The sequence below is a fragment of the Bacillus rossius genome, chromosome 7, assembly GCF_032445375.1.
Source record: "Bacillus rossius redtenbacheri isolate Brsri chromosome 7, Brsri_v3, whole genome shotgun sequence".
Taxonomy (NCBI): Eukaryota; Metazoa; Arthropoda; class Insecta; order Phasmatodea; family Bacillidae; genus Bacillus; species Bacillus rossius.
The window spans coordinates 33,930,259-33,956,110 of record NC_086335.1 but is presented as its reverse complement, the minus strand read 5'-3'; the positions used below and the strand labels follow the sequence as shown (position 1 = coordinate 33,956,110).

Here is a 25,852-nt window from a genome sequence, read left to right as displayed (position 1 = left end):
AATAAGTTTGTTATAATTATCTATGTTTTTTTTTATATATAATTCGAAACATGCTTCGTAGAAATTAAAAAGAAATATTGACATTATTTGTTTAAAGATAAACAAATATTGTTTATTTTCATAATGCATCTCCTCCAGAGCTAACAGACTAGTATATCAACGTATTTTGAAACCCAACATATATTTGTGCTCAAATGATATACATGAGACGAAAAATGAGTATGAAAAAGTATTTGCTTTGGTTTGCAAATGAACATGTAGAATTTAGATTACCAGTACGTATTTTTTTTGTCTTGTCAATTCTGTAATTGCGTGACTAGCAAAAAATTGCTATTTTAATAGTTAACTTTTGGTACATGAAGGTTATGGTATTTTGTTATATGAGAGAGGCCAATCGGAAAATGAAAATTAATTATGTTTTAAAATATGGAATGCTGGTTTGTAGAACAATATAAAAACATTTAAAAAATCAAATTTTGGCAATTTTTTATTTTCTTGTGTGCTGCTCTTCTAACAACCTGATTTTTTTTTTAAGTGTAAACTTTTGAAGACTTATGGCAGAGTTAATTTTCCCTTGGTTAGTCGAGGGGGAAGGGGGGATGGGTTGTGAAAGGAGATAGGTGAATTCACTTGCTACAAATACTTTTAAGATGTTGACAGGAGTAGACAGTCTTAGGTTAGTCTTGAGGCAGTGGTGTCTTGGTGCAGGGAAGGCATACAACATTTTGATGTAGTTTGTGCTGGAGTTAACTGCAGTAGTGTGGGATTTGAACACGGTGGTGAACATGAGAGAACTGTAGAAGGACCGTAGAAGAGCAGTTAGGTAAGAGAATTGATTAGTAAGATAATTTTCTAGAATGGTGGCATGCCACATAGTCAGGGGAAATTTTTTTTAGGGAGACTGGGAGTTATTATATTTTATTTGTTCTGCCAATCCATCTATAAAAAAGAATAAGTAAACCTGCAATATGTACTAAATTTATTTAACTTAGTTATTAAGCCAATAAAATTAGCTACAAAACATCTGCCAAGTACGGCAGTAAATTTAAATACAGAATTGTTACCATGATAGAAATTTTAAATGCCAAATCTGCTGTAGTATTTTTTTTTTTTTTTTTTTACAGGAAATAGAGTCTCTTTTGTCTCTCTATAACATTCACTACAAGTGGCTTCATCAGGAGGATAATCACGTAAGTATTATTTTAGCAATGTTTCATATCCTAATTTTCTTTAATCAGAATTTTGCATTCAAATCCCAAAGAGTACCTCTAATATCTAGAATTCAAATCTAGATGTCAAGAGGTCAAAAATAAAATTAGGTACAAGAAATTAAAAAAAACATTAAACAAAGTGTTAAAACAATCAACTCCTTAAATTTTTTGTTTCACTAAATAAGTTTCTAGAATCAATACATATTATAACTTAATTTATGTTATTACATATAACATGTTCTATACCTTGGGAATGGTAATAGGTATGAAAATTAAAATAAGACCAAGTAAATTCAAACTTATCAGTGTAAAAATTTGTATTTACTAAATTTCCTACAGTACTTATCTCATTCCTCAAACCTCAAATGTTTTAAATACAAGATATTTGAAGTTTTAAGAATCTGTCCATGTTCATACTTTACATTTGCATGTTCAGGGTATAGGTGACAAATTTTTTTTTTGTGTGTCATAAATGTTACCTGAAGTTCTAAACAAACATTGACAGAGAATTGCAGGTGGTGGCAAATACAATTTTTTTTATAGCTTTCTTAGGGAGTAATAATATATTCCTTTTTAACCACACAGGTGCTAGTGTTAAAATTACTAAATTTTCTTTTCTGAAAAAGAATCTTTTGAATACTGAGGACTTGATATTTGATGATTTTACTGGCCTATTCGAGTATTAATTATAACATAGCTTTTATGGTATTATGTTAATTAGGTCTACCTGATTTCAGTATTGAGCTAAGCTAGGTTGTAACTTGTTCGTAGTTAACTTTATGAAAATTTGGAGAAAAAAAGCATGTGCACTCACTCAATCAACAGCTGCCTCATGTACATCTGCCACTCTGTGTCCTCTTTCACATGGCGTAGTACGTACAACACTTCTTTATAACACCCGCTATTTTACTCCAACACTCATTCTTAAAACCTAAAAAATCGTGAGTCTGACAACTTTTGCTTCAAAGACAACTAATACCATTGTATGTACAAATAAATTACCATTGTTTTGATATGTATTTTGATTAAATAACACATATGGGGTAACTTAATAATACTAACTCACCTGTTTATGCTTAGCAAATTAATAGTGGGGCCGAACAAAACTTAGGTAACTTTTTTTTTCATATGTCCTGTACTTTAGCTTTTCACTAAATTTATTGATTAAAATAATGAGGAGAGTAAAGATTGAGTGAATTTTTTTTTTTTTAATTTTCTTTAATTAAAGGTTTCCTGGCCATGACATAACTAAGGGGGTACCTAGGTGTGATTTATCAGTTTATATGTGGTCTTTTATGAAGAAAATACTCATTTAAATAACAGATGATAGGTCAATTTTAGTCTGGATTTGTACTATTAAAATTTTAGATATAAATCTTAGGCACTTCCATTAAAGTTGATAAGTAAATGGTAATAGGCCTACTGGTGAAATATTTTTTAAATTCAAGTTTAGTACCCTTTCAGCCCTGCCAAGGAGCAGGTTTTGTATGCTGGCAGTACTGATTGACCTCTCATTCAGCTGCACCCCATGTGCATCCTAAAATATAATTGATTCTACCACATTTAAGATAAAGTCACTTGTAAGAGGCATCCCATTTTCCGAGTTATGAAAGTCTCAGTAAAGGTGCCTCGTACAATCGATTAGATTCTGTAAATTTAAGATGCTGTCGATTGTACGAGACATCCTATTTCTTTAGTTATAGTAGCCTCAGTAAAGGTGCATCGTACAATAGAGTAGATTCTGTGAATGTAAGATACTGTCGATTGTAAGCGGCACTCCATTTTTTTGAGTAATGAAAGTCTTAATGAAGGTGTGTCATACAATAGAGTAAATTCTGCGAATGTAAGAAGATACTTTTCAATTGTAAGCTGCACTCCATTTTCTTAGTTACCTATAAAAGTCGCTATAAATTGAGATCTTGTGAATTAAGATGCTGTCAGTTGTAAGAGTCGTCCCAATTATAAATAAAGGTTGCATTTGGCACGCAGAGGACCGAGGCGAGGCGGTGGTTCACAGCGGAGCGTTGTTCCAGCCGTTCTGGGTGCTGGAGCTGCCCTCGGAGAGCGTGGCGAGGCAGGTGGCCGGCCGGTCCGTGAGCCTGCACGGCTGTGTGGAGCTCTGGGCGCACGCCAGCACCGAGGAGGAGCTGCACGGGAAGCTGAGGGCACTGCCGGCCGAGCAGTTCCGCCAGCACTTCTGCCCGGGCAAGTCCTTCAGGATCAAGGTCGACACGTTCTGCAACAAGCTCAGCCAGGCCCAGAAAATCAACAAGATCGAGGTTGGTTTCTCAAGCTTATGTTTTGGGTTCATTTATAATAGTAATATAGATCCTATTTGGATTGATGATGAAGCAGGGGTAAATGTTTTATTTCCTTCTTTTGTCTCTGAAAGTCTTGTTATAAACTGAGAAACAAAACTTTTTTCATTGACGGAATCTAATGTTGTTATAATATTATCAACAAATTACCTCGTAGTATATAGTGGTTAGTTGTTTCTAGGGATACTTATTTTTAGTCTAACCCAAGGGTTTCCTAACTCTTTCAGTTCGCGGTGCACTTACAGGTTTAGTATGTTGTTGTGGCGCCTTACCTAGTCGAAATATGTGTACGATGACAAAAATTATAAAGATTTTTTTTTTTTTTTATGAAATTAGGCACAGAACTGAAAACAACTACAATCTGAGGCTCACATAGGTATATAGATTAGAATTGACACATAAGAATGATCTATATCCTGCATGATATCACCACTATAAAGTGGTGGCATTTTTAATGCTTGTAAAATTTGCGCTAATACAAAGGTTGTAAAAAAAAAAGATAGGGTTATACAACCTACACTTTTGCACAGAAATTGTTACCATCTGTTTTTTGGCCGTGAAAAGTGGAACTGGCGCTTGAAAATGGTTTTATAACCTTAAGGAAGAGACATACATATATATTTTTTCTTTTATTTTCAGAATTTCAGTTATCTGCCCATTGAAGGTCACGTGAACCTCAAGGATCCAGACATATGCCTGAACGTAATAGAGTACTATGGGCAGGACTCAAACAACATACCAGAAAAGCCACTCGACTTGTACTTCGGCCGTTGGGTAAGAAATATACTTTGCATTGTGTCAAGTGGTATGTAATGGGTTGATTCTGGAAGTATTTATTTAATCTTCTCATTTCAATCCAACCTTAGTTCTGGAAATTTTCTAATTGATTCTCTTGCAAATTTTTATTCCTTATTTAAATAAGCTGATAACAATTTTGTTAGTTAGTGTAATAAGTGATGTATGGAACAGTTTTCAGGAGATAAAAAAGGTTGGCAATGTAATTATGATGTGTCTGGCAGATGCTGTTATGTACATATTTTAAACTTAATTTAATACAGTAAGTACCTGTTTAGAAAATGTTTGAGGTATTCTTAGAAATTAAGACTTATTAACAAGGTAATTTTATTCAAAGGGTATAATAGTATACTTTTATAGGTCCAATGCTAATTTTTTAAAATTTACTATGCAGGAAATTTTTTTAAGTGTGATTTTCTTAAGAGGGTTTCAAGGTGTGTTATATTATAATAATTAGGAAATAAATTCTCTGTTTCTTGGTGTCTTGGACTAAAAGGAGAAATTGCAAACAGATTTTGGATTTTTTAATAGAGGCAGAAGAAGGTAGATAAAAAACACAGGCTATTTTTTATGAATGGAAGAGACGTAGTAATGCAAGTGAGACAAGTTAGGTCACTGTGTACTACTCTAGTTTGTTGCATCCGATCGAGTCGTAGCCAGTTCTTTCTCATGCGAAATGAATCCTAGTAGTGCCAATATGTTTTGACTTTCCTCTTCACCTCCTTCCAACCCTGTCGTGAAGATGATTGATGCAAACACCTTGGTATGATAGAAATTTATGAGCATTGGGTCGGTGTCCAAGTGCATATCTGTGAGACGTGAGACCTTATCAAAACATAACCATTTCCTTACTCTTGTACATAACATGAATAGTCATGTGTATAGTCATGTTCTGTTGTTGTCCTGAGCTGCACTAGCACTTTGTTTCAACGAAAAAAGTTTTTTTTTCCTGCCAAATGTGACATCCAGAATTCAAAGCCTGAGATATCAAAAACACAGTTGTGGGCAGTTCAGTGTTATAAGTTACTAGGTGTATATTGACTGAGATTGAAATGTGAAAAGAAAAATTCTGATGCACACATCCTTCGTGATAAACTTTTAGTGTGATTCACATTTTCAACCTATCTGGTTGAGAGTTGGGTGCCGCAAATACTGATGTTGCAGGTTGCAAGTGGCCAGAGAGACCTGCTTGCAAGACTGTCTCTGAAGACGAGGAAGTTCATCGGCAACACGAGCATGGACCCTCAGCTCTCTATTCTAATGGCCAACCAGGCCAGGATTGTGGACGGTGATTTGGTCCTGGACCCGTTTGTGGGAAGTGGTGAGGAAGCAGCTTGGTGACTTTAAAGTTATTTCAGTTCACTACTTTTATAGTCATAGTATGGTTCAAATGCATTGTGTCTATGAAGCTTAGGTACAATTTTTTTTTTATAGGTTCTCTGCTTGTTGCTGCTGCACATTTTGGTGGCTATGTTCTTGGGACTGACATTGACTATCTAATGTTACATGGCAGAACCCGGCCAAGCAGGATACAATCTAAAGTTAGTGGCATTTGCAACCATGGTGGACTTTTAGCATGTTTAAGTAAATTGTGCATGTGGTGTGTGGGTTACGTACTGTTAAGCCATGTAAAAATATGTCATACAATTCTAACCCTCGAGTTTCTTTTTTTTATGTATAAAAAACCAGTTTTATAAGTCTATAAGTTTTATTAAATTAATATTTGAGCCTATAATCTCGGTGATAGCGAGGTAATTATAGATGGACCAGGAATATTGGGGAAGGGATTGCTCATGGCGTATAGTTAAGGACATGCACTTTTCATGAAAACCATAAAAGATAAGAAACTCGAAATCTACACCTAATTTTGTTTTAACGCGATATGAGAGATAGTATTCAGAAAACGTGAAATTTAATATGAATAAACAATGTTATCAATGAATTATAATAAAATAATTACCAATACAGCGCAAGCTTTTATATCAGCACCATGTTTTTGACTCCATAATGATATTGGGAAAAATTAAGATATTCTAAACCAAAAAATGGTATGTTGCCTGCTTTTTTACTCCATTTGGAACTGTTACTGTTTCATGGCAATGTGCGCCATCTTGGAAAGAATTTCACAAGCTGCGAAATTAAAAAGCACTGTACTGTGACATTTATGTTATGACATGTTTTAGTTTATTAAAATTTTAAATTAAATTTTGTATTATTTTGATTTCTTTTCACTTTTCATCGTATTGTTACGATTTACCGCGGGTTCGTAAAGGATAGCCCAATTAAAGATTTTTATCACACATACAGTTTTATTTATTTCCACTACTTATGTCACTTACAATTAATCCTCTAAGATGGCAAATAATTAACTACACTTAAAGAAATGTCTATTTCCCAGTCACTCGTTTTCACACTCCGCACACCTCGCTGGGCCGCACCTCTGGCGCAACTCTTGCCGTAGCACCCCTCGCGGACCTCCGTCGCCGCACTCCACCGCCGCCGTCGCACTTGCCGTTCGCCGAGATCCCACTCGACACCTTGCTCGGAACTTCGCTCGGGACTCCGCCGCACCCGCGGCACTATCGCCCGGAAACTCTGCAGCGGGAGAACTCCCAACTGAACACTCCGAACTGACTCAGACTCACTTGAAGGTCGGCCCAACCTCCTTATATAGCCCTTGGGTTCCCGTCCAGAACAATCGGGCATGTCTCCGAATTATCGCGCGACCTTCGCCGTCGAAATGCGTCGTGAGTCCTGTCGAAGGACGCGGCGGCTGCTCAAAGTACGTCGATAAACGCAACAAGTATCGGGTTCCCACAAAACGCGCCGATAAACATGTCTTGAGTCCTTTTATGCCGCAGTGTCGCCTCTTTTAAGTAACTCGATCTGAGGCAGGTGCGCGCTGCGAAGGTCAGGATGTCGCGAGATAGTATGGCACGAGATACCAGGGAGAGGATGCAGGTGGAAGGGGGCGCAGACAGGCCGAACAAGCGCGGCGATGCCAAGCACTGCAGCCAAGCGCGATCGTAACAGTATAAACAGGTTGATGTTTTCAGTAAACAATTATTTATAGTTTTTTATTTTAAAAAATAATTGTTTGATTTTAACAAAATTATTACTCCACTTTGCAGTACATTCACAGAATTTTTATACCATTTTAACATATTTTTAATGATGAAATTGGTAGATTTTTATCACCACTTACATTTGTCCCTTGTGTACTGAGGCAGTTTCCATATCCTAATTCCTGCTCAAGTACATAGTAATTATATCATACTTGTTTTTAGTTCACACTTTATACATTTTATTAATGTCAAACATGCTTAAATTTGTAACAAATGCATGTATCCTGTGTGTCTCTCTCTCTCTCTCTCTCTCTCTCTCTCTCTCTCTCTATATATATATATATATGTATGTATGTGTGTGTGTGTGTGTGTGTGTGTGTATATATGTGTGTGTAAAAACTAAGTGTAAAAAATTCTGAAACATGTTATCTTTTCACAATGTCTCACTTTGCTTTTAGTATGTTTTTGGCTATATAAACTGTAAATATTACAATGATTCATATACAAATGACTTCTTCCATAGCGGTATGGTACCTATTATAAATAATCAAAGGCTCTGCAGCAAGTATGTTTAAATAAAAAATCAGGAACTATTCCATTATTTGGCTTGGAGTGATTTCATGGTAGCCAAGAAATCACAAGTATTAATGTTCTACTGATAATAACATAAGTTATACATATGAAAGGAGACTTAAATAGTAGGGAAGCACAATTTTAAGTAATTTTTGCATGTTGTAGAAGCATCGAGAGGAAGACGAGAGTGTCCGGGCCAACATGGAGCAGTATGGGATGATTGGTCGATACTTGGATGTTATCGTGGCAGACTCTTCTCTTCCGATCTGGCACGACTCCCTCACGCTAGACGCTATCATTACAGATCGTAAGTAGAGTGTTTATGTGAATGAGTTGTTTATGATAATGAGTCAAGACACTCGCCCTTCAAAGAACTGCCCTAATTCGTTCCAGTAAAACAGCACTAATCAAGAACTTTTTTTTTCCTTAAGAATGTATGTTAATTAAAATAATTGGTATTTCAACCATTGAAGTAACATGTTACTTTTTACACAAGTGCTATTTTGATTTTGTGGACATGGAAATTAAAAATTTATATAGCTGAATAAAGAGCACTATGTTTGACTACTTCAAATAACGCCCTAATTCAGTGGTTCCCAATTTTTTTCGGCCAGGGAACTCTATGAACGACTTTTCTTTTAGCGGAACCCCAACTCCTTCGGAGAAAGTTATTTGACAATAATTGAGCCTGCTTATATGACATTCGTCCTGACTCACGGAACCCCAGGGTTCCGCGGAACACCTTTAGGGTACCGCTGTCCTAATTCATTGGCCTTGTTATTTCAAAAGCACACAAATTGAGCAGCTTACTTCAGGGGCGAGTGTAGTGAATTTAAATTGCCTTTTAAAACTAAGTAACTGAATATGCTATGAAATGTGTTGCCAGGTGTTTTTGTTGCCTCTAGACCAGGGGTCGGCAGACCTCCAAGTGAGATGAGCCAAATATTAAGTCAACAGATTCTCCAATTTTTTTAGAGAGCAGCAACATGTATATTCTATGTATCTACGTGGAATTTTAAGTTTAACTATAGAGTGAAATTGCTCACTGTACATTCTTTTTAAACCCACCCTCTTGATGTTTTTTCACACACACTGCAATTTCCTTACATATATACTTACTTTGCTCTGTTTATTAAAAAAAATTTTTGCAGGTCCTGTTTTGATTACCACAAAAAAAATTATATATATATAAAATTTAAATTTAAATTTGAATATTTCAACAACATTTTACATATAGTAATTTAATTGTAGCTGATTTAACCTGACCATCTTTTCAATTAGGTAGTATTATTTATCTAATTTTCCAGAAGCTACAGTACTACACAATTACTTTTACTTTCAATATGTATTTTTTATATCTGGAAAAAAAAGGTTTTTGTGGGAATCTAATTCTTACTATTCAAATCCAACATTTGTATTCAAGAATAATTTTGATATTTGTATTCATATTCAAACTGAAAAATTTGCACAGGCCTAGTTATTCGCCTTCCCTCCTCCACAATAAAGTGGCCCACTCCTGAGTGTGACTCTTTTTATTTTTCCTTAAGCTCTGATCATTGCCTCTACCACTAGGGGTCTGCAAATATTCTAAAAAAATTCAATATGCTCAAATATTTTGATATTTGATTCAACATTTCAAATCAAATATTTTTAATTATCCGTTACTGATAGATACAGCATGTGGAACTAATTAAAAAATTGAAGAGGAAAAAATGCAACAAGTACGAAGCTACAAAGATTTTAGTGCAAAATTTTAGAATTGTTTTCTGCAACATTATACATACATATTTTTAATTGTAAGAAATAACCTGTGATTATCATTACAACATATAAAAAATACTCCAGTTTTATTTTTTATATCAGTTGGAACAATTCTAAAAATTAATATTTTTACATTTTACTGGTTTAAGAAAATGTGTTGCCTTGTTTTTATTTTCTTGCATGTTACACTACTCTTTTTAATTATTTTTGATTATTTATTATTTATTTAAATTTTCCATATTTTGCATTAATTTTTCTTTGACACCTGTTAAGAAAAGTTGCACCATAAGGTAAAAATTGATTAGAAAAATATTTTAAATTCTTTTGGAAGTATGATTTTAATAAAAAAAACAAAAAAAAACATGATTTTTTGAAGCCTACCTACCACTTTCGTCTTCTTCCAGCTCCGTACGGAATCCGTGAAGCGACGGAGCGCTTAGGGTCGACTAAGAACTACACCATCAGCGAACACCACTTGGAGACGCACATCCCGTCCAAGGTGGAGTACGGTCTGCAGCACATGTACACGGACCTCCTGCAGTTCGCCGTGCGCCACCTGAGAGAAGGCGGTCGGCTGGTGTGCTGGGTGCCTGTTGTCAGGTGCGTGGCGCGCCTGTTCCACCGCCGCAATCAGTCACGTTGCCAAGTTCTGTGGTACCCGTCAGGTTGGATTTACATTTCCTCGCAAGGTGCTCGGATTAACTCGATGCCTTATATATCTAACTAGCTGCGATACCCGGCGTTGCCCAGGCTGAACTGTTCGCGAGTTAAAGCAAAATGGATATCGCGAAAATATTTTCCGTGTTCAAATATCTGTATGTACCAATTTTCATTGAGATTGGTTGAACAGTGTATAAGGCACTGCAGCGCCATCTAGTAGCGAGTTATAGCAAAATGGATATCATAAAATTATTCTCTGTGTTCAAATATCTTTGTATACAAAATTTCATGGTGTTCATGTGAACGGTTTAGAATTTGATGCACTGCAGCACCATCTAGCGGCGAGTTACAAAAAAAATGGATAGCATAAAAACCTTTTATCAATTAAATATATTTTATAAATTTAAAAAATAATATTTTCAACAAATGTGTATTGAAAATTTAAACATATGAGTGTGTATATGCACGCTGGATGTATTGGTTCTACTTTTTTTCTCAGTTCCGTTCCGATTCTTAAAAATCTGTTTTGGTTTCTCCCCTCGGTTTTATGTTAACTTCCACACAATTACCAGTCCTATTAAATAAATACTAGTGTGTTTTTGGTTTTGTTTGTATAGCTTATCAGCAACCCTTTTTACCATAATTCGACCTTAAACAAGTCACATAGCCCCTAGGAAGTACAGTTGCTTCTGGTCTAACTAGATGGCTGGTTGGAGCAGCAATGTACCATCATGTGGTGCAGCAGTACATATCTAGTAATAAATAGTAACAACTTTTTTCACTGGGTCAGTATTTTTTTTATGCACACCAATAAATAATGCTTGAGAAAATTATAAAAAAATAATTATAATTGGTATGTATTTGTACAATACAACATATTGAAATTTCTTTTATATAGTTTTTTTTAAGGCTCTAATTAGTTCCAAGGAGAACCATTGAGGGTATATGGAAGACTTTAAAAGAGACAAGAATGAAGGAATGAATTTTGTCACTTGAACAGGTGGTTAACTGTAGAACCAAGTTTTTTTACATCATTTGTCTTAAAGAAATCAGTCATTATTCTTTATAGCATTAAAGAGACCTAGATAGTCACCACTTTTGTAATTTATGGAGACATTATTCTTTATTGCATTATGACTCAATAATTATTTTGATATCTAAAATAGGGTGAGGTAAATCTTCTTTGATGAGAGAGTCAATTGCTTTAGTTACTACCCATTGGTTCAGATTGGTGAAACAGAGTACTAGGAGAGAATTGGAAGGTAGGGTGTTGTTACATCCAAACCCAGATTAGTGGTAAAGTGCCTTGGATTTAGTATAGACTTGCTTTATGTTTAGCATATATTTTTTGAGCCTCTCTACACCAGGCACATTAAAATCACCACGGATTAGCAGATCATCTTGACAGTTTGTGAATTTTTCTTCTAGATCTACAAGGTGGGATATAGATATTACCAAGTGTTATAAATTTGTTTGAAGAGGTTTTAATTTTCATCCAGACTCTTCAATGCCAGTGTGATCATAAAGTTGGGTAGGCTGAACAGATGCAAATTTATGTTTATTTACAGCAATCAAAACACAGCCACCTTTTTGCATTTTCACAAGTATTGGATTTCTGTAGGTTTTAAAATTAGATATTGGTCTGTAAAATAATGTGAGGTAATACTAGAATTATTGAACCATGTTTAAGTGAGACAGATTATATCATGTTTTACCCATTTACAAGTATGTTTAAAAATTCATTAGGTTTATACAGAATCCCTAAGCATTTTTTTTTACAATATAAAAGTGCACAAAGTGCATGTACAGAAAAAAATTGAGCAAGTTTTTCAGTATTCGCCAGTGATGTGTAACATCTAACCTCGGTAACAAGCAAATTCATGTGTTCTCATGTTGAAAATACACTTATAATATGATACTCGCTTACGAAATTTAATGTAGAATTATTTAAAATAATGTTGAGAGTTATAAATATAAGCAAATTTTGTTTTCGACTACATCAGTGGATGCGAATCACACATAGTCACCACACCCGCTGCTAGAATTCGTTGCTGAAGTAGTTACTTTGACTATTGAATCATTCCATCTGCAGACCAAAATTTTAAACTATATAATGAAATGGCTCCAATTAAAGTGAAAAAGATTTGAAAAATACTAAACCCTGACTTTGGCCCTGATTTTCGAAAAGGAATTTTATTAAAATATTGACCATCTTGTTAAAATTCATTTAGTTAATACTATAAAGTTTACCTTGGATTTGTGAACTTTAGTTTACAATATTCGCCACAGATGGCAGCACTTCGGTTACACATTTCCGTTCTATTCACGAAATTACTCCCATCAAAGAAAGCTAAGAAGGTGCACATCAATAATAAGCGAAAAGTCATATTTAAGATATTTTGAACCCTGGTGGTTACGAATTTAGAAGAGTGCTGAATAGAACAACTTCTATGCACTCATAAAGGCAGCATTGTCAAAGCCGCTGTTAAAAATATTTTGTGACAGCTGCATTTCATTTTACATTTTAAATTGGGTCATGTTTATTATGTATCGACTTGCATTGGCTGCCTAGAGGACATTATGGTAGTACAGTGTGCTGTGACTTTGGCAAGAGCCATCAATTTCCTGACTCATCCTTCACCAAGTTACACGCTAAATATGAAAGTACTGTTTAAGACTTCAAGTATCATTGCCTTCTGAAATTAGAGTTATAGTAACTGTAACAATAACATTAGATTTTTATTCTCTTTACTAATATGATTTTGAAGGAAGAAACTATTTATGTAAAAACAAAACACTTTTTAAGTCATCCGAGAGCTATTAAATAACATATCTTTACACTTCCAACAAATAAATAAGGTCTCCATAGAGCAGTTTACAATTGCTAAATTGCATGAGTAATTTTATAACTTATAAGTACTAAAGATAGACCAGTGTGTATGGTGGCTGGAAGGCTTATCACGAAGCTGCGTGATGCACCCTCCTACTCCAACAGACGGCTCTCAACTGAGTGCTCCCTACTAGCCACACTGTCTATATACAGTCCCGTGGAGTAGTAGGGGACATAACTTTGACACCACCTACCATATTATAACAACAGAATACATACATATTTTTAGTGACATACATATGTAGACATATTGCATGTCTACATGTGTGTACGGCACAATATTAATTAATTATTAAAAAAAATAAGTATGGTATTTTACTGGGATAGGTTTAGTTTGATTTCCCATCAAACTAAACCTATCCCAGTAAAATACCATACTTTTTTTTCCTAATAATTAATTAATATTGTGCCGGAAATTAGGAATTTCGACACGTTTTTTAAATTTTTTATTATAATTTTAAATTATTTTTGGAAATTTTATTTTTTTAATTTATTTGGTTGCTAAAGGGGTGATTTACTCTTTGTTAGGCCGGTGTACCCTAGGTAGTTCAACTTTGTGCCAGTGGACTGAAGCACCTTTCTCAGGGGCCAATCTGATATTTTGCTGTCTAATGTGAACGTTGGCAGGCCGGTTGAAATTTCTCTCGCCTGCAGTCACGTCCTGGGTTTGTAATATTAATTCCCGCATGACCAAAATTGCATACAGCAGCTTGTGGCCTGCAAGCTGCTACTTCTTAGAGGCCTGCTGAGACTAGCTAGTCTCGTCACGAACGGGTCTCCAGTGGACCTCCGTTCCCAGCTTAGTGGCGTTTTCTGTCCACCCTCCCATCTCTCTCCACCCCCCCTTAGTTCTGAAAAATTATGCTAGGAGCAGTGACCTGACGTGAACCTAGCCAAGATGATGGCCTACTTCAAGGACATTCTCCCTGGTCCTACAGAGACCTCCACGACATCTAGCGGAAGAAAAAGCTACTTCGGCCCCGGTGGCCAGCGAGCAGAGCCTACGCCAGTGACACCTAGCGGCGGTTGTGTTCACCGCCTCCGTTAGTTCCCCTTTAGGCCGCCAGAGTGCACCACCAGCTACGCCTTAAGACCCTAGGCTTCCTCCTCGCGACCTGTAGAAGTCGATTGTTTGTTGCTTCCCGTTCCTGCCGGTAGAGACCGCAGCTGTCGCTCTTCGGCGCGAACAACTGAAGTCGTGCTTACAACCACTCTGGCACCTCCGCATGTTTTCGGCCCTGGGCCGAACCTTCCCCCTCCTTTTTCCTAGGGCCGACCGCCCGATTTAATTAGGAGCTTTGTCACTTAGTTCTCTGACGTCGGCTACTTACCACGTATTTTCGGCGTCCTCTGTGCTAAGAGGCTTTTCGCGGCAACGGCGAAATCGTGTGCACAAGAATGTAGTCAGCTGTCTTTAGGGATGTGATCCCAGTGGTACAGTAGCCAGTCAGATGTAGTCTTTAGAAAAAGTCATGTTAAGTTAAATTTTATTATTTTTTTTATTTCCCTAAAAATTTGGTTTCTTTCGCGCATCCGCGATTTCTCGGTGCGCGCCATCCTGATGTCGGCGCGATATACCTCGTGAGCCCTGAAGTCTACACCCTGTTTGGTGAGTAATCCGGCCTTTTTTTTTTCCTCCCCAAATTCCCGTTTGTTGGCCTTTCGCGCGACTGTGTATGACTGTCTGGAAGCAGGTCTAATTCGTTTTGAATTTGACTTGTGTTTCAGACAGGGTCCAAGAGCTGAGGAGACAAATTGCTCCCCGCATGATCTTCGGGACCTCCAGCTGATTTTCCCCTTAAGAAGAGTTTTCCTCCCGGTCCGATGTCATCCTGGGAAGACCCGGGTGATATGAGCAATATATTTTCCACTTGCATAGAATGAACTAAATTCATTAAAAATATACCAGCGAACAGTGCCTTAAGAACTTAATCGACGTGAAGATGTAAAATTCATGAGACTGTTATCTGCAATCATCGAAAGAAGCTAAGAGGGGGGAATCTTTCTATTTTTGTTCTGTGACAATGTTTAATTGATATAATACAAATTGTTTTAAATAATTTCGGGCCTGCCCCTAGTTTTGTTACTTACTAAGATCTTTATTGTCATGTCGAAATAATGCGAAAACAAAACCTCTTCATAATAAACCAGGAAAACCTATAGACCAAGCTACTGATGTAGTGTATTTATTTATCATACTCCTTCTTCTATTTAACGATCCACGAACTCCCAAGTGGCTTGTGTGCAGGGAGTATGAAATTTGTCTTGTTCACCGCCTCGTGCCCCCTCTGGTAAATAATTTTAATTTTCTTAATATTTGTGAACCCAGCAGTTTCCAAGGTTTTATTATCAAGTTAAAATGATATAATTTTAGGGCACGAGGGGCGTTACAATATTTAGGAGATTAATTATAGAGTTCATATCACAAGATTGTTATTAAGAATACTACTTATTTTATCAACGGCTCTTTTTCTTAGGGAAACTTACTGTGAGGAGAAGCTACCTTCGCATCCGTGCCTGAAGCTTGTGTACAACTGCGAACAAGTGCTCACGTCGTACACCAGCCGACGCCTCATCACCCTAGAGAAAACACACGAACCTGACGTGAGTTACATTGTCCATTGCATATTTCTTTGAACACTACTGCACTAGCAGTATTTACATAGCATTTACAAACAAATATTATTATTATTGTTTTTTAAGTCAAATAATTTTTATTTCAGTTCATTTTATTTCAAGGGCATTACAACTCAGATTGGCCTGACTAAAAGACGACCGAAGTTGCAAAGTTCACGAAAACACCTAAAAATAAATATCTAATTCATTTCTGAAAAGGCTCATCGAAAATTCCTTTTAGATGTTTTTAATTTTGATGTTATGTAAGAATTTAGTTGGGCAGTTATTACTGAAAAAAAATATTTCTTAGAACTTTTATTTAGATTTAATTTTTATATTCCTTGCACTAAATCAAAATGTCCACCACTACACGATGCTCACAAACAGTTCACATAGCTTCCATAGAGAATAAAATAAATGTTTGTTAATTTCGATGATGTACTCAAATCTTTCGTAAATACGTTCCAAAGTTGCATGGCGTTGATGGTACAAGCCAAGAACTTAAGTGTCAGCTCCGGAAACTGTGGTCATTAAAATTCTAAATAAATGTCCGAAACGAGGTTGATTACCGGTGCTGCCCGGACCACAGCCGTAAAATTCATCACTTAGTGTATATTATGTTTTGGCATGACCCACTGTCAAACATGACCTATTGAGTCCACATCGAGCAGAGAACGATTGAGATGATGACACAGTCTACCACCTTGCGGGAAGGAGGGAGTTGTGTGATCTCACTGACCAATCACAGCACAGCTTTCTTGCACAAGGACATAATATTACATAAAATACATTGAACTTACATCTAGGTATTTCTGTAGAACACAAATACACATTTATAAAGTTCTTCCTGATTGGCTGGTTAAAATCCATGATAAAAAAAACATTCTCCCATGAGAATGAATATCAGCCAATTTTTCCAGCAAAATAAATACATACAAAATCCACCAGAATGTCTTGGTAGAGCTGTGCTGATAACAAATCAGCAGGAGTCGATTTTGCGAATATTTAGTTTAATCTGCATTTATGATGATTCACGATTTGCTTTTTAATTTTTGGCCGATATTATTGAAAAATTAAAGTGCCTGTCATAACCTAAAAATCCACCCGTACTCTTTTCACTTTTCGTACTACTGCATTCTTTGAACGCGCTTCATTTCTTAGCTACGTGTGCCAGCCATACATATCAAACTTAAACATCCAATGTTTTAATAACGTTCTTTAATCTAATACATTGTAAATAATTATTTCATCAGCACGGTAAAGTTAAATAACAACAAAAACTGGCTTTATTTAGAGCATGGCTATCACTACAAACAACGGATAATACCAACTGCTTGAACTGCAAAGAAATGTTTGTAATATCATGACTGAGACTTTTTTAATTAACTTAAGGAAAGTATTTAAAATTGAATAAAAAAAATAACCAAATAATATTGGATTTTACAAAACGGTAATAACTTTTACTGTTTCCCTTGCAAAGCGACCACATGAAACGCATTTCCGTATAAATGTTTGGTACCGTAAATTTTCGCCACTGCGTGCATTCCCGTTCTTGAATCATAAACGTACAAAATCTCGCAATTTTGCACATTTGAAATTAATTTTTTTTAAATTTTGTTTTTTGTGAATACGTAAATTATTTCAAAGTTACCTATTATTAAATAATCTTATTTTGTATAGTTACGAATTAAATAATTATATTTTCCAGCCTCCATTAGTAAATTCACGTTTCAATAAACAACTAAGGTCGTCAACAAACAAATGAAAACAAGTTAAAAATATGTTCGTTAGCTCCCCTAATGTTTTTAAAGTTCCTGAAGTTAAATTATTATTTACAATACGCCAGCTAGAGAATAATGTACAAATGACTGTGCTTCAGCACACAGTTGGGGCACGAGACTACTCGGGGTCAGGGGTTTTGACACCCAAAGGCCAAGTTAGGGTGTTCTAGAGGTACGATGCACGACAGGTTAACTCCGGCTGTTCTGGCCACAGGAACGCCACTGACCAAAACCCCCACGTGGAGAGAGACTAAAACATTTTTATTACAAACGACCTCACTATAAAAACTGCAACGACTACGTGTAAAGATACCACACGACTGCCTATTCTCAACAATGCTACTTCAGTTCAAATATCCGCATCTGACAACAGGTTAGCAACATGGTAGAGCTAAAGGCCAACACTCTTGCAGTAGAGTCTTCCTATGACAATAGCACAGGTCAAGAGATGAACACTCATAGAACAGCCCTTGTCTGCCCAGTCTCGCAGTCTCATGACTCCAGTGCTGAGCTTCATCCAAGGTCAGCTGCCGACTGACTCGCCGCTACTCCCCTGCCCCCCTCCACCGCGCCGCCACCGATGGCGCGTGAATCTTCCTGAAGCCTACCTCGGGCAGCGCTCTCTCTCTATCTCTCATTTCTATCTCTCATATATATATATCTTTTATTTATATCTCTAATATATATATACATATATATAGACACACACACATACATATATATAGACACTCACACACACACATATATATAGACACACTCACATACACACACACAATGCTATGGTGCTTCATAATACAAATATATTTATAACCATAAAATACCCTTATGAACTTACAAATATCTGTTACACTCTTAAATACTACTATAGTCCATGTCCCTTTATCCTATTACAGACACATATGTTGGGTGGCGATGCTCCATTGAGGTCTCAAATGTCAGGAGGGCAGTGGCATTGCACATCAAATACGAGTTAAAAGCGAGAGAGGATATGTTCAATTTTTAAACTAAAATACATTTGCATTACATGCTTTTCTTAGAATTAGTTATTTTGGGTAATACAGTAAATTTATAAAACTTTTTAAACTAAATGTGTTTTCTCCCAATCGGTTCAGAATCAAATTTGCAACAGTTGTGTATCGGCAAAATTTTGTGAATCGTACAGCTCTAAGTCTCAGTACCGAAAAAAGTCTGAAAAAAAATTGGCGCCGCAGAGTTGCATACCTCTCTCTTGTTCTTTCTTTCACTCAAACAATACCCAATGCTCTAGAAACATAATAAACACTTCCATATAAAAACAAACTTAAAATACAAGCATAGAAATAATATTTGAAGTAAATAAAATACTGAGAAATTCATATATACAAATAATAACCTTGCAACCAATATGAAACCAGTAAAAATAAAATACAAATACCAAACTCTGTCACTATAGAACCTTGAACTATTTAATCAGCTGATTTGTCTGTGAATGAGTTATAAATTCCTCAAAAATTCTTAAAAAATCTGGATTAATAAAATTCTCAAATATATACATAATAAAATCTTTAGTATTCAAAAGATTTGATATTTGAGGAAAAGAGTTTGAAGAAAATATTTTAATAAGGACAATTCATAAATTAAAACTCTAGCACATGTGTAATTGACAAGCTGTATTTATCTCTGCAAAAGTTACAAAATAAATGTTAGTATCTACCACCAGCAATAATAATCTGGAAATATTTTTTTTTAGCAGACAAGAGAACATTTTGGACGCAAAAATAAATTTTAAAGCCTAAACTTTTTTTATTTTAAAATAAAAATATTTTGTTTTGAATTTCTCTTTAAAAGTTGATTTTTTTTTGATCATAAAAAAATTTATTTCGGGCTCTTGATTTCTAGAGCAAGATTCAAGGTACTCTCTTAAATATTTAATTAGAGATTTGGATTTGAGAAAAAGTGGATTTGACCCAAAAATAGTTTTGTTTGCTTGAAAAATTTATATTTTATTTCTGTGTAATAAATAGTATTAACTTTTTTGATTAGGTTTGCATCTCTGCACTACAGTGAGTTTGGTTTGTAATAGTGGCTAAAACTAAAATTGGACAAATCTCACAGTAATAACACCGCCCACCAGTTGGGCTGTTACTATGAAATTGCCATCACAGCAATCAGTAGTAAGCGTCCACAGTTGGACACAACAGCCTGGCCGGTGATGTTCCAGGAGGTACAGCACTGCGTCGCTTCGGAGACGTCGGCGGGCGAGTTCCGGGCCAAGTTCTTCAGGTACGGCGAGGAGGTGAGGAAGCTGAGGAAGCTGAGGAAGGCCCTGGCCGCGAGGCAGGAACGGCCCCCTGCAAGCCCCGTGCCGCCCGGCTCCGACAGCCGCGCGACAGCTGCGGACGACAGCGAGAGATGAGAGTCCGAGGACGCGTAGATACCTACGTGTTTAGGATTGGATTTGTGCCTGACAGAACTGGGACTGGTTTCCCTTTTGAGACATTCCATATCTAAGATGTGCGACCACCAATAATTTTAACATTTGCAGATTCCAGCTCGTTGAACGTAAGTTTGAGGTTATGTTTTTAGTTCAGAATACTGTGGCATCAGTTTGTTTTTATGGTTAACACACGTGTTATTTTATCTTATTGAGTGAGAAAATATATTGTTTCCGGATTGTAAGGATGTCTCTTTTACAGATGCAGCCTTAACCATAGGACCCTTTTATTTCAAGGCTGCACTCAGTGAGAAACTAAGACTTCAAAGGATATCATTATTAGGGACGAGATTCCATGGTGAATTGCGATAAAACCAAAATCAACACTGAAAAGTACTGACATGCAAGTTATATTATGTAATTAAGTAACATTTAACCAAATCTTAATTCAAATAATAAAAAAAAATTGTAATGTTTAAAATTCAAGGATTGTCAACTCCAGACGGAAAGTTGTACTTAAGTGCATGCTAATTTAATTTGTTTTATTGTCCATCTCTTATTCAATCACTTTTAAATGACAAATGCTTGCTAATTTATTTTTATTGTTCTTTAATGTATCTGTTTTAGACCAATTTATTACAAATTATTTAATTGTAAAAATACAGCATATTAATTGTACCACTATTTTAAAGCCAGTTGTTTTCATTTTCAAATTTTTTGCACTATACTTACAGGCAGTTGTCAATGCAATCATTTGAAAAGTCATACATAAACATAAAAAGGTATAGGCAACAGTGTCTAGCTAAGCAACTGTCTATATCACATTTTTACCAATACGTAGTGCCACAAATCCCCAAAGGCCACAAAAAGGCACATAAGAATGAGAGTGACTTTCACTAAAGGCTGCATTGGCGATTCTATAAGAATCCTTGCAAATTCAGGTCAACAAAAATGGCTGACATCCTTAAAAGATACACTTGCAAAGATCCTTCAGGCTAAAGGTACCTTATGTAACTATTTGGAAACTGCATTAGTCCGCACTGTGCATCTTACCCTTAGTTATAGTTATATACTAACTGCTGTCATATTATCTGTTGCTTTGTGTCATGATTTCTAATGTCTTTTGTCTTTCCATTAACTACTTGACGTTATGTACTATGTAGTAAATGGTCCCAAGAACTTACGAATGATCATTTTGATTTGTGCATGATTAGTTTCAAATATACATTTGCTGGAGTCAAGTTTCAGTTTACACTTGAACTTAGATGACGTATATAATGTAGACTGTCTAAATTTGACATTTCACTATACAATTTTGCTATCTCAATGCTTTAAATACATCTCAATAAATGCTTTTAGCAATTAACGTCATGTAATCAAGATTAAAAACTGTTTTCAGTAATTGTAGCTCAGGAAATGTACAATTTTTTTTTTTAAAGAAAAAAAGTGATGGCAAGACAGTATTCTCACATGTTCATAATGCAACAGCTTTGCTTCTGCATCTTATTCCTGACAATAAGTCGCCATGTTATTCACGCTTCTATCTACCTAATATTTTTAATTAACAGAAGGGTTTTTCAAATACTAAATGTGAATTCTACAGCCTTTATTTTAATACAGTAGTACCATTCTAATTTAAACTTCGGTATTTCAAAATTTTTGCTTGCACTTAGAATTTCTTGTTAAATCATTTTAAAATTGTTTATAGCATTAGATTTGTTTGGATGATTTCTGATTTGGAGTAAAATGCCCAGATGTGTATTAAAAAATCCTGAATTTCTACAGAGGAAAGAGACTGTTTGCAGCTGAGGACTTGTTTCGTGACAAAGAAATCAACTCTCCTGTCATAAATGTGTCCAAACACTTCACTCTTTTGTCTTTTACTCTATCAATAGACAGGTATAGTGAGTGACCTTGAACAGAATGCATCCAGTTAGCTACCAATCCAACTATTTTTTAATTTTAATTATTTTGTAATTGTTTACCCTAATTTTATGCTACACAACATTTCCTGGATGCATTCATTAAGGTCTGTCTGCCAAAATTTATGGATGAGATGTGATGTTGACGTTCATAAGAAACAGCGGAGTAAATGAAAGAAAAAATTAACCAAAACTTTCATTACTTTGGTAAAAATACTATGTGATGCAGTTGCCATTTGTTAATTTTTAGCCCAATTTATAGTCCAGTAGGAGTATGATAATTTTTTTTGTTAAATTCAAACACAAATACAAAAAAAAATTGAATACAGCTTTTATATATAAATAGCTAGAGGTTTTTTTTTAGAGTTTAAAATTTGTATTTTGGAACATACTTTTACATGGTTTTGTGCAACAGCAATTGATACTTACCATTATAGTTATAAGATACTAAAACACAACTCTCTATAAAATAAATTCTGCTGTTTACTGTGCACTTTGTTTAGTTATGTGGAACAAATTAATACAAATATTTAAAGTGGATAACACTTTAATATTGCACATGTACTCTTAACCTCATTTCAACAGTTATACAAAGTGATGATGTTTCAGATTTGCTACACTTTGAATACCTATAAACATTCATTTTTTTAAAGGTTAAATATTTTAAATTAAATTTAATACAATTTTTAAATGTATGTGCATCAGAAGTAAAACTTCATACTTCAGTAATCCACCAATAAAACCAAATATTTAATTGAACGATCAAACTAAACAACAAAGTTCACAATAAGTAACATATTAAATACCATCATGTTTACGAAAAATTCAGCTGGAAGATGCTGTGTGTGTGGCAGTGTAACAAAAATTGCATCACTGTAGCATCTCTTCACTAACTCTTGCCCGTGAGGGAGGAGTGGGGTGCTCAAGAAGTACCCTACTCCTAAATATTTAATATTTTTCTATGATCTGATGAATCATGGCCTTAAGAAGTTTGACTTCAAAAATGGTTTGTTTTAATTTTTGAAAGTTCGAATATTCATACTGGCCTACAATTCATGAAACAATTTTTGTTTTGCTGTGTTGCTCGAACCAAAAACTGCCTTCTGATTGGCTGGCCAGAACGAAGATTGGACTTGGATGGAATGAAAATTTTTAGTTTTCAAGTCAGTTCCTGGGCCTGTTGTGTTCCCCGACTTCTTCCGTCACCCCACTGTCAATCGTACAGTTTATTAGTTTTGTGTTTTAAATGCCTGTCATGTCACACGTTACATTCTCAAAAATATTTAAAACGTGTACAAAACGATACCCGTACTTTTCAAGGGTGGTTAATTTAATAAGAATCAAGTATCACCGTTATTAGGGGAAAATGTGGATAGTGACAGGAGATTTTGTTCTTAATTCAAAATTTTTTGTTAGTTCAAAATTATTTTTTAGTCCCTCCAGGTTCTAAACAAATTAAGCAAGTTCTAATGTACATCTCAGCTTCTCTTTTAATGTGTGGTTGGAAAATGTTGTAAATCTTGACTGGTATGAAGGTGGAATTACCGAGATCAGCCAGCTGACACAGCCTGTTGTTGAAATATATGGTTTCAGTTGTGGAAAAAGGAAATGCAGTGTTTCTCCAGAAAGTGTAGAAAAATCAGTTGGTAGTTGCTGGCAGGAATAAAAAACAATAAAGAGAAACTTAGAAGTAACACACAGTATGTAGTAAATAAATAACTAAATAGCTACTCATTCGTCATTCCTATGGCGAAAAAAATACACGCCACTTCGAGGAATCTTTTTCCAAATAGCAGCATCAAATATAAAATAGTTTGACCACAGACATTCATAGCAGTGTAGAAAAACACCCCATTCAAAGAAAGTTGCAAGTAAGCAATATTTCATGCATTCGAGATAACTCTTTAACTGCGTCCTTTAACTTAAGTTTCTAGTGTCTGGCCTCTTTAAAGACCTTCTGTGTAGTGAAACCAGGACTAGTTAGTTCCAGGAAATTAAATGACAGTGGAGATGTGATGGAACAGACAAATTCTCAATTAATATAGAAATTAATTTTTTCTGTAAAATTTATCTCTGTTGATGAAAAATACTGTTAGTATGACGTGCATGTTGTATTTTTTTTTTGTGTTTACTGCATTTACAAGAGCTATGAACTAGTCTCAGCTTACTTAATTGTGTGTATATACGTACATATTATATGTATGTGTATATGTATAATTATGTACATCCAGTACGTGTTTGTTTTACTTCACAAGATATTTTGCTACAGTGAAAGAATGACATCACTAATAGTATACATATTAAATAGTAGTACTAAAAAAAAATTTACTTTTTGAAGGTAAATTGGCTACAAATGAAAAATAAGTTTGTTGATAACATTTTTATGTACGCTCTTTCTTTCAGGCTCAAAAATAACACTATGGGTGGGGAAAAAAAGTTTGATTTTGAAATAGCATTTATATTTTCAGTTGGTAAAGAAAATATAAAGATTTACAATTCGTAAAAGTTTTATAGGTATGCCATTCTTTTATTTTGTTTAAGGTGTTTTAATATACAAATTTACAGGAATGTTTGTTTGATAATTTATATACATAGTATTATTTTCTACTCAGACAATTTTGTTTAACGTTACTGGAACAAAATACTATCCTTGTTGATATAAATTTTATTTTGTGAAAAAATGTTTGGTAAATTAAAATTAATCATGTTTAACTTTGTATGTAAAAAGAATATGGCACAAATGTATACTAAAGTAGTTTGTTCTGATGCACAGTAAACATTTTTCTATTAAGCCTTCCAGTTTTACTTATCTGTATGGTACACTTATACTGTGGTCCCAAGTGCATGTGTCATTAGCACACAGTTAGCTAGGTAACTGATTAATCTATTTTTTAAATTATTTAGTTAATAATACAGTAAATACTTCTTACACCTAAACGGCAACTAGAATATCAGTACATGTCATATTAAATTTATTTATCTCTATACTTATATAAATGTTCATGGTATATCTAGGAGAGCAATAGGTATAATGTAAACATAATATCAAGTGAACTTAAATTCGGGTAGTTATCTCACATGGCAGCAGAGTGAGAAAACCAGAAATAATGTGGAAATTAGGACAGGCAAGAAATTAAGATGTTGCCAAAACATATGAAAACTCTGAGTGGAATGGTTGCCTTCCTTCAACTTAGCTCCTGACAACCATTCCAAATGCAATACCCAGCCAGAATTAACTTTGCAAAAAATAATTTTTCATAAATAAATTAAAGTTGAAAATATGTACTATACAAACTATTTACAATCCTGAGCTGAATCACGTAAACTTCATAAAACACAACCACAGTTGTTTTAAAATAATTTAAATATTTCAGGAAAATAAAGGAATATTACAAATTAAATAAATATCTTGCCATGGCTCAGACTTTGTTTCATACTGGGAATTCACCTCCTATCATAACTATAATTTGTGTACAAGACCGAGTGAAAACAAGAGGTGATAATGTTAGCATTTAGCTATTGGCTTCAAAATCAATTGAACAAAATCCAAACTGCAAAGTAATCCAATAATGAAGGGAAACAAACCTCAAATCAAGCATGACTATGCATGTCTTAAATGCAAATGTCCAGCTTAACTATTCATAGTTAATACTTTTACAAAACCATACAATTATAATAAATGGCCACTTAAAAATTATAAAATTCAATAAATGTCAGTGAGAAGACAATTAAAAGTTTGTATCATATTTCTCTACTCATTTCCTATTGTGGTAGAACATAAGGCCAGGCTGGGAAGACGTGTTGATTGAGTTGAACCAGCACTGCTCTCACAGTATAAATCCAGTTA

The 25,852-nt window shown here is 35.0% G+C and overlaps 1 protein-coding gene across 3 annotated transcripts; it reads left to right on the top strand.

The window, feature by feature from the left end:
- On the top strand, window positions 1–21,951 carry LOC134533799 (tRNA (guanine(10)-N2)-methyltransferase homolog). Of its 3 annotated transcripts, XR_010075394.1 has the most exons (11): window positions 1–275; window positions 1,125–1,190; window positions 3,245–3,490; window positions 4,169–4,303; window positions 5,489–5,645; window positions 5,759–5,865; window positions 8,128–8,269; window positions 10,128–10,323; window positions 15,751–15,877; window positions 19,871–20,211; window positions 20,346–21,951. XR_010075394.1 is itself a non-coding variant. In XM_063371466.1 (10 exons), exons 1-10 carry the CDS (start codon window positions 195–197, stop codon window positions 20,063–20,065), a joined length of 1,452 nt encoding a protein of 483 aa, XP_063227536.1. In that variant the 5' UTR covers window positions 1–194; the 3' UTR covers window positions 20,066–21,951. The 3 variants fall into 3 exon arrangements, 2 of the variants coding, with proteins under 2 accessions (XP_063227536.1, XP_063227535.1); XM_063371466.1 differs by having other exon boundaries at window positions 19,871–21,951; XM_063371465.1 differs by lacking the exon at window positions 1–275 and adding an exon at window positions 292–437 and having other exon boundaries at window positions 19,871–21,951.
- The last annotated feature ends 3,901 nt before the right edge of the window (window positions 21,952–25,852 follow it).

Excerpts from the sequence above, each read along its gene's own strand:
- LOC134533799 (XM_063371466.1), top strand. The coding sequence starts at position 195 with ATGATATACATGAGACGAAAAATGAGTATGAAAAAGTATTTGCTTTGG. Across the intron at positions 5,866-8,127 it reads CAAGCAGGATACAATCTAAA|AAGCATCGAGAGGAAGACGA; the intron begins GTTAGTGGCATT and ends TGCATGTTGTAG. Across the intron at positions 10,324-15,750 it reads TGCTGGGTGCCTGTTGTCAG|GGAAACTTACTGTGAGGAGA; the intron begins GTGCGTGGCGCG and ends TCTTTTTCTTAG.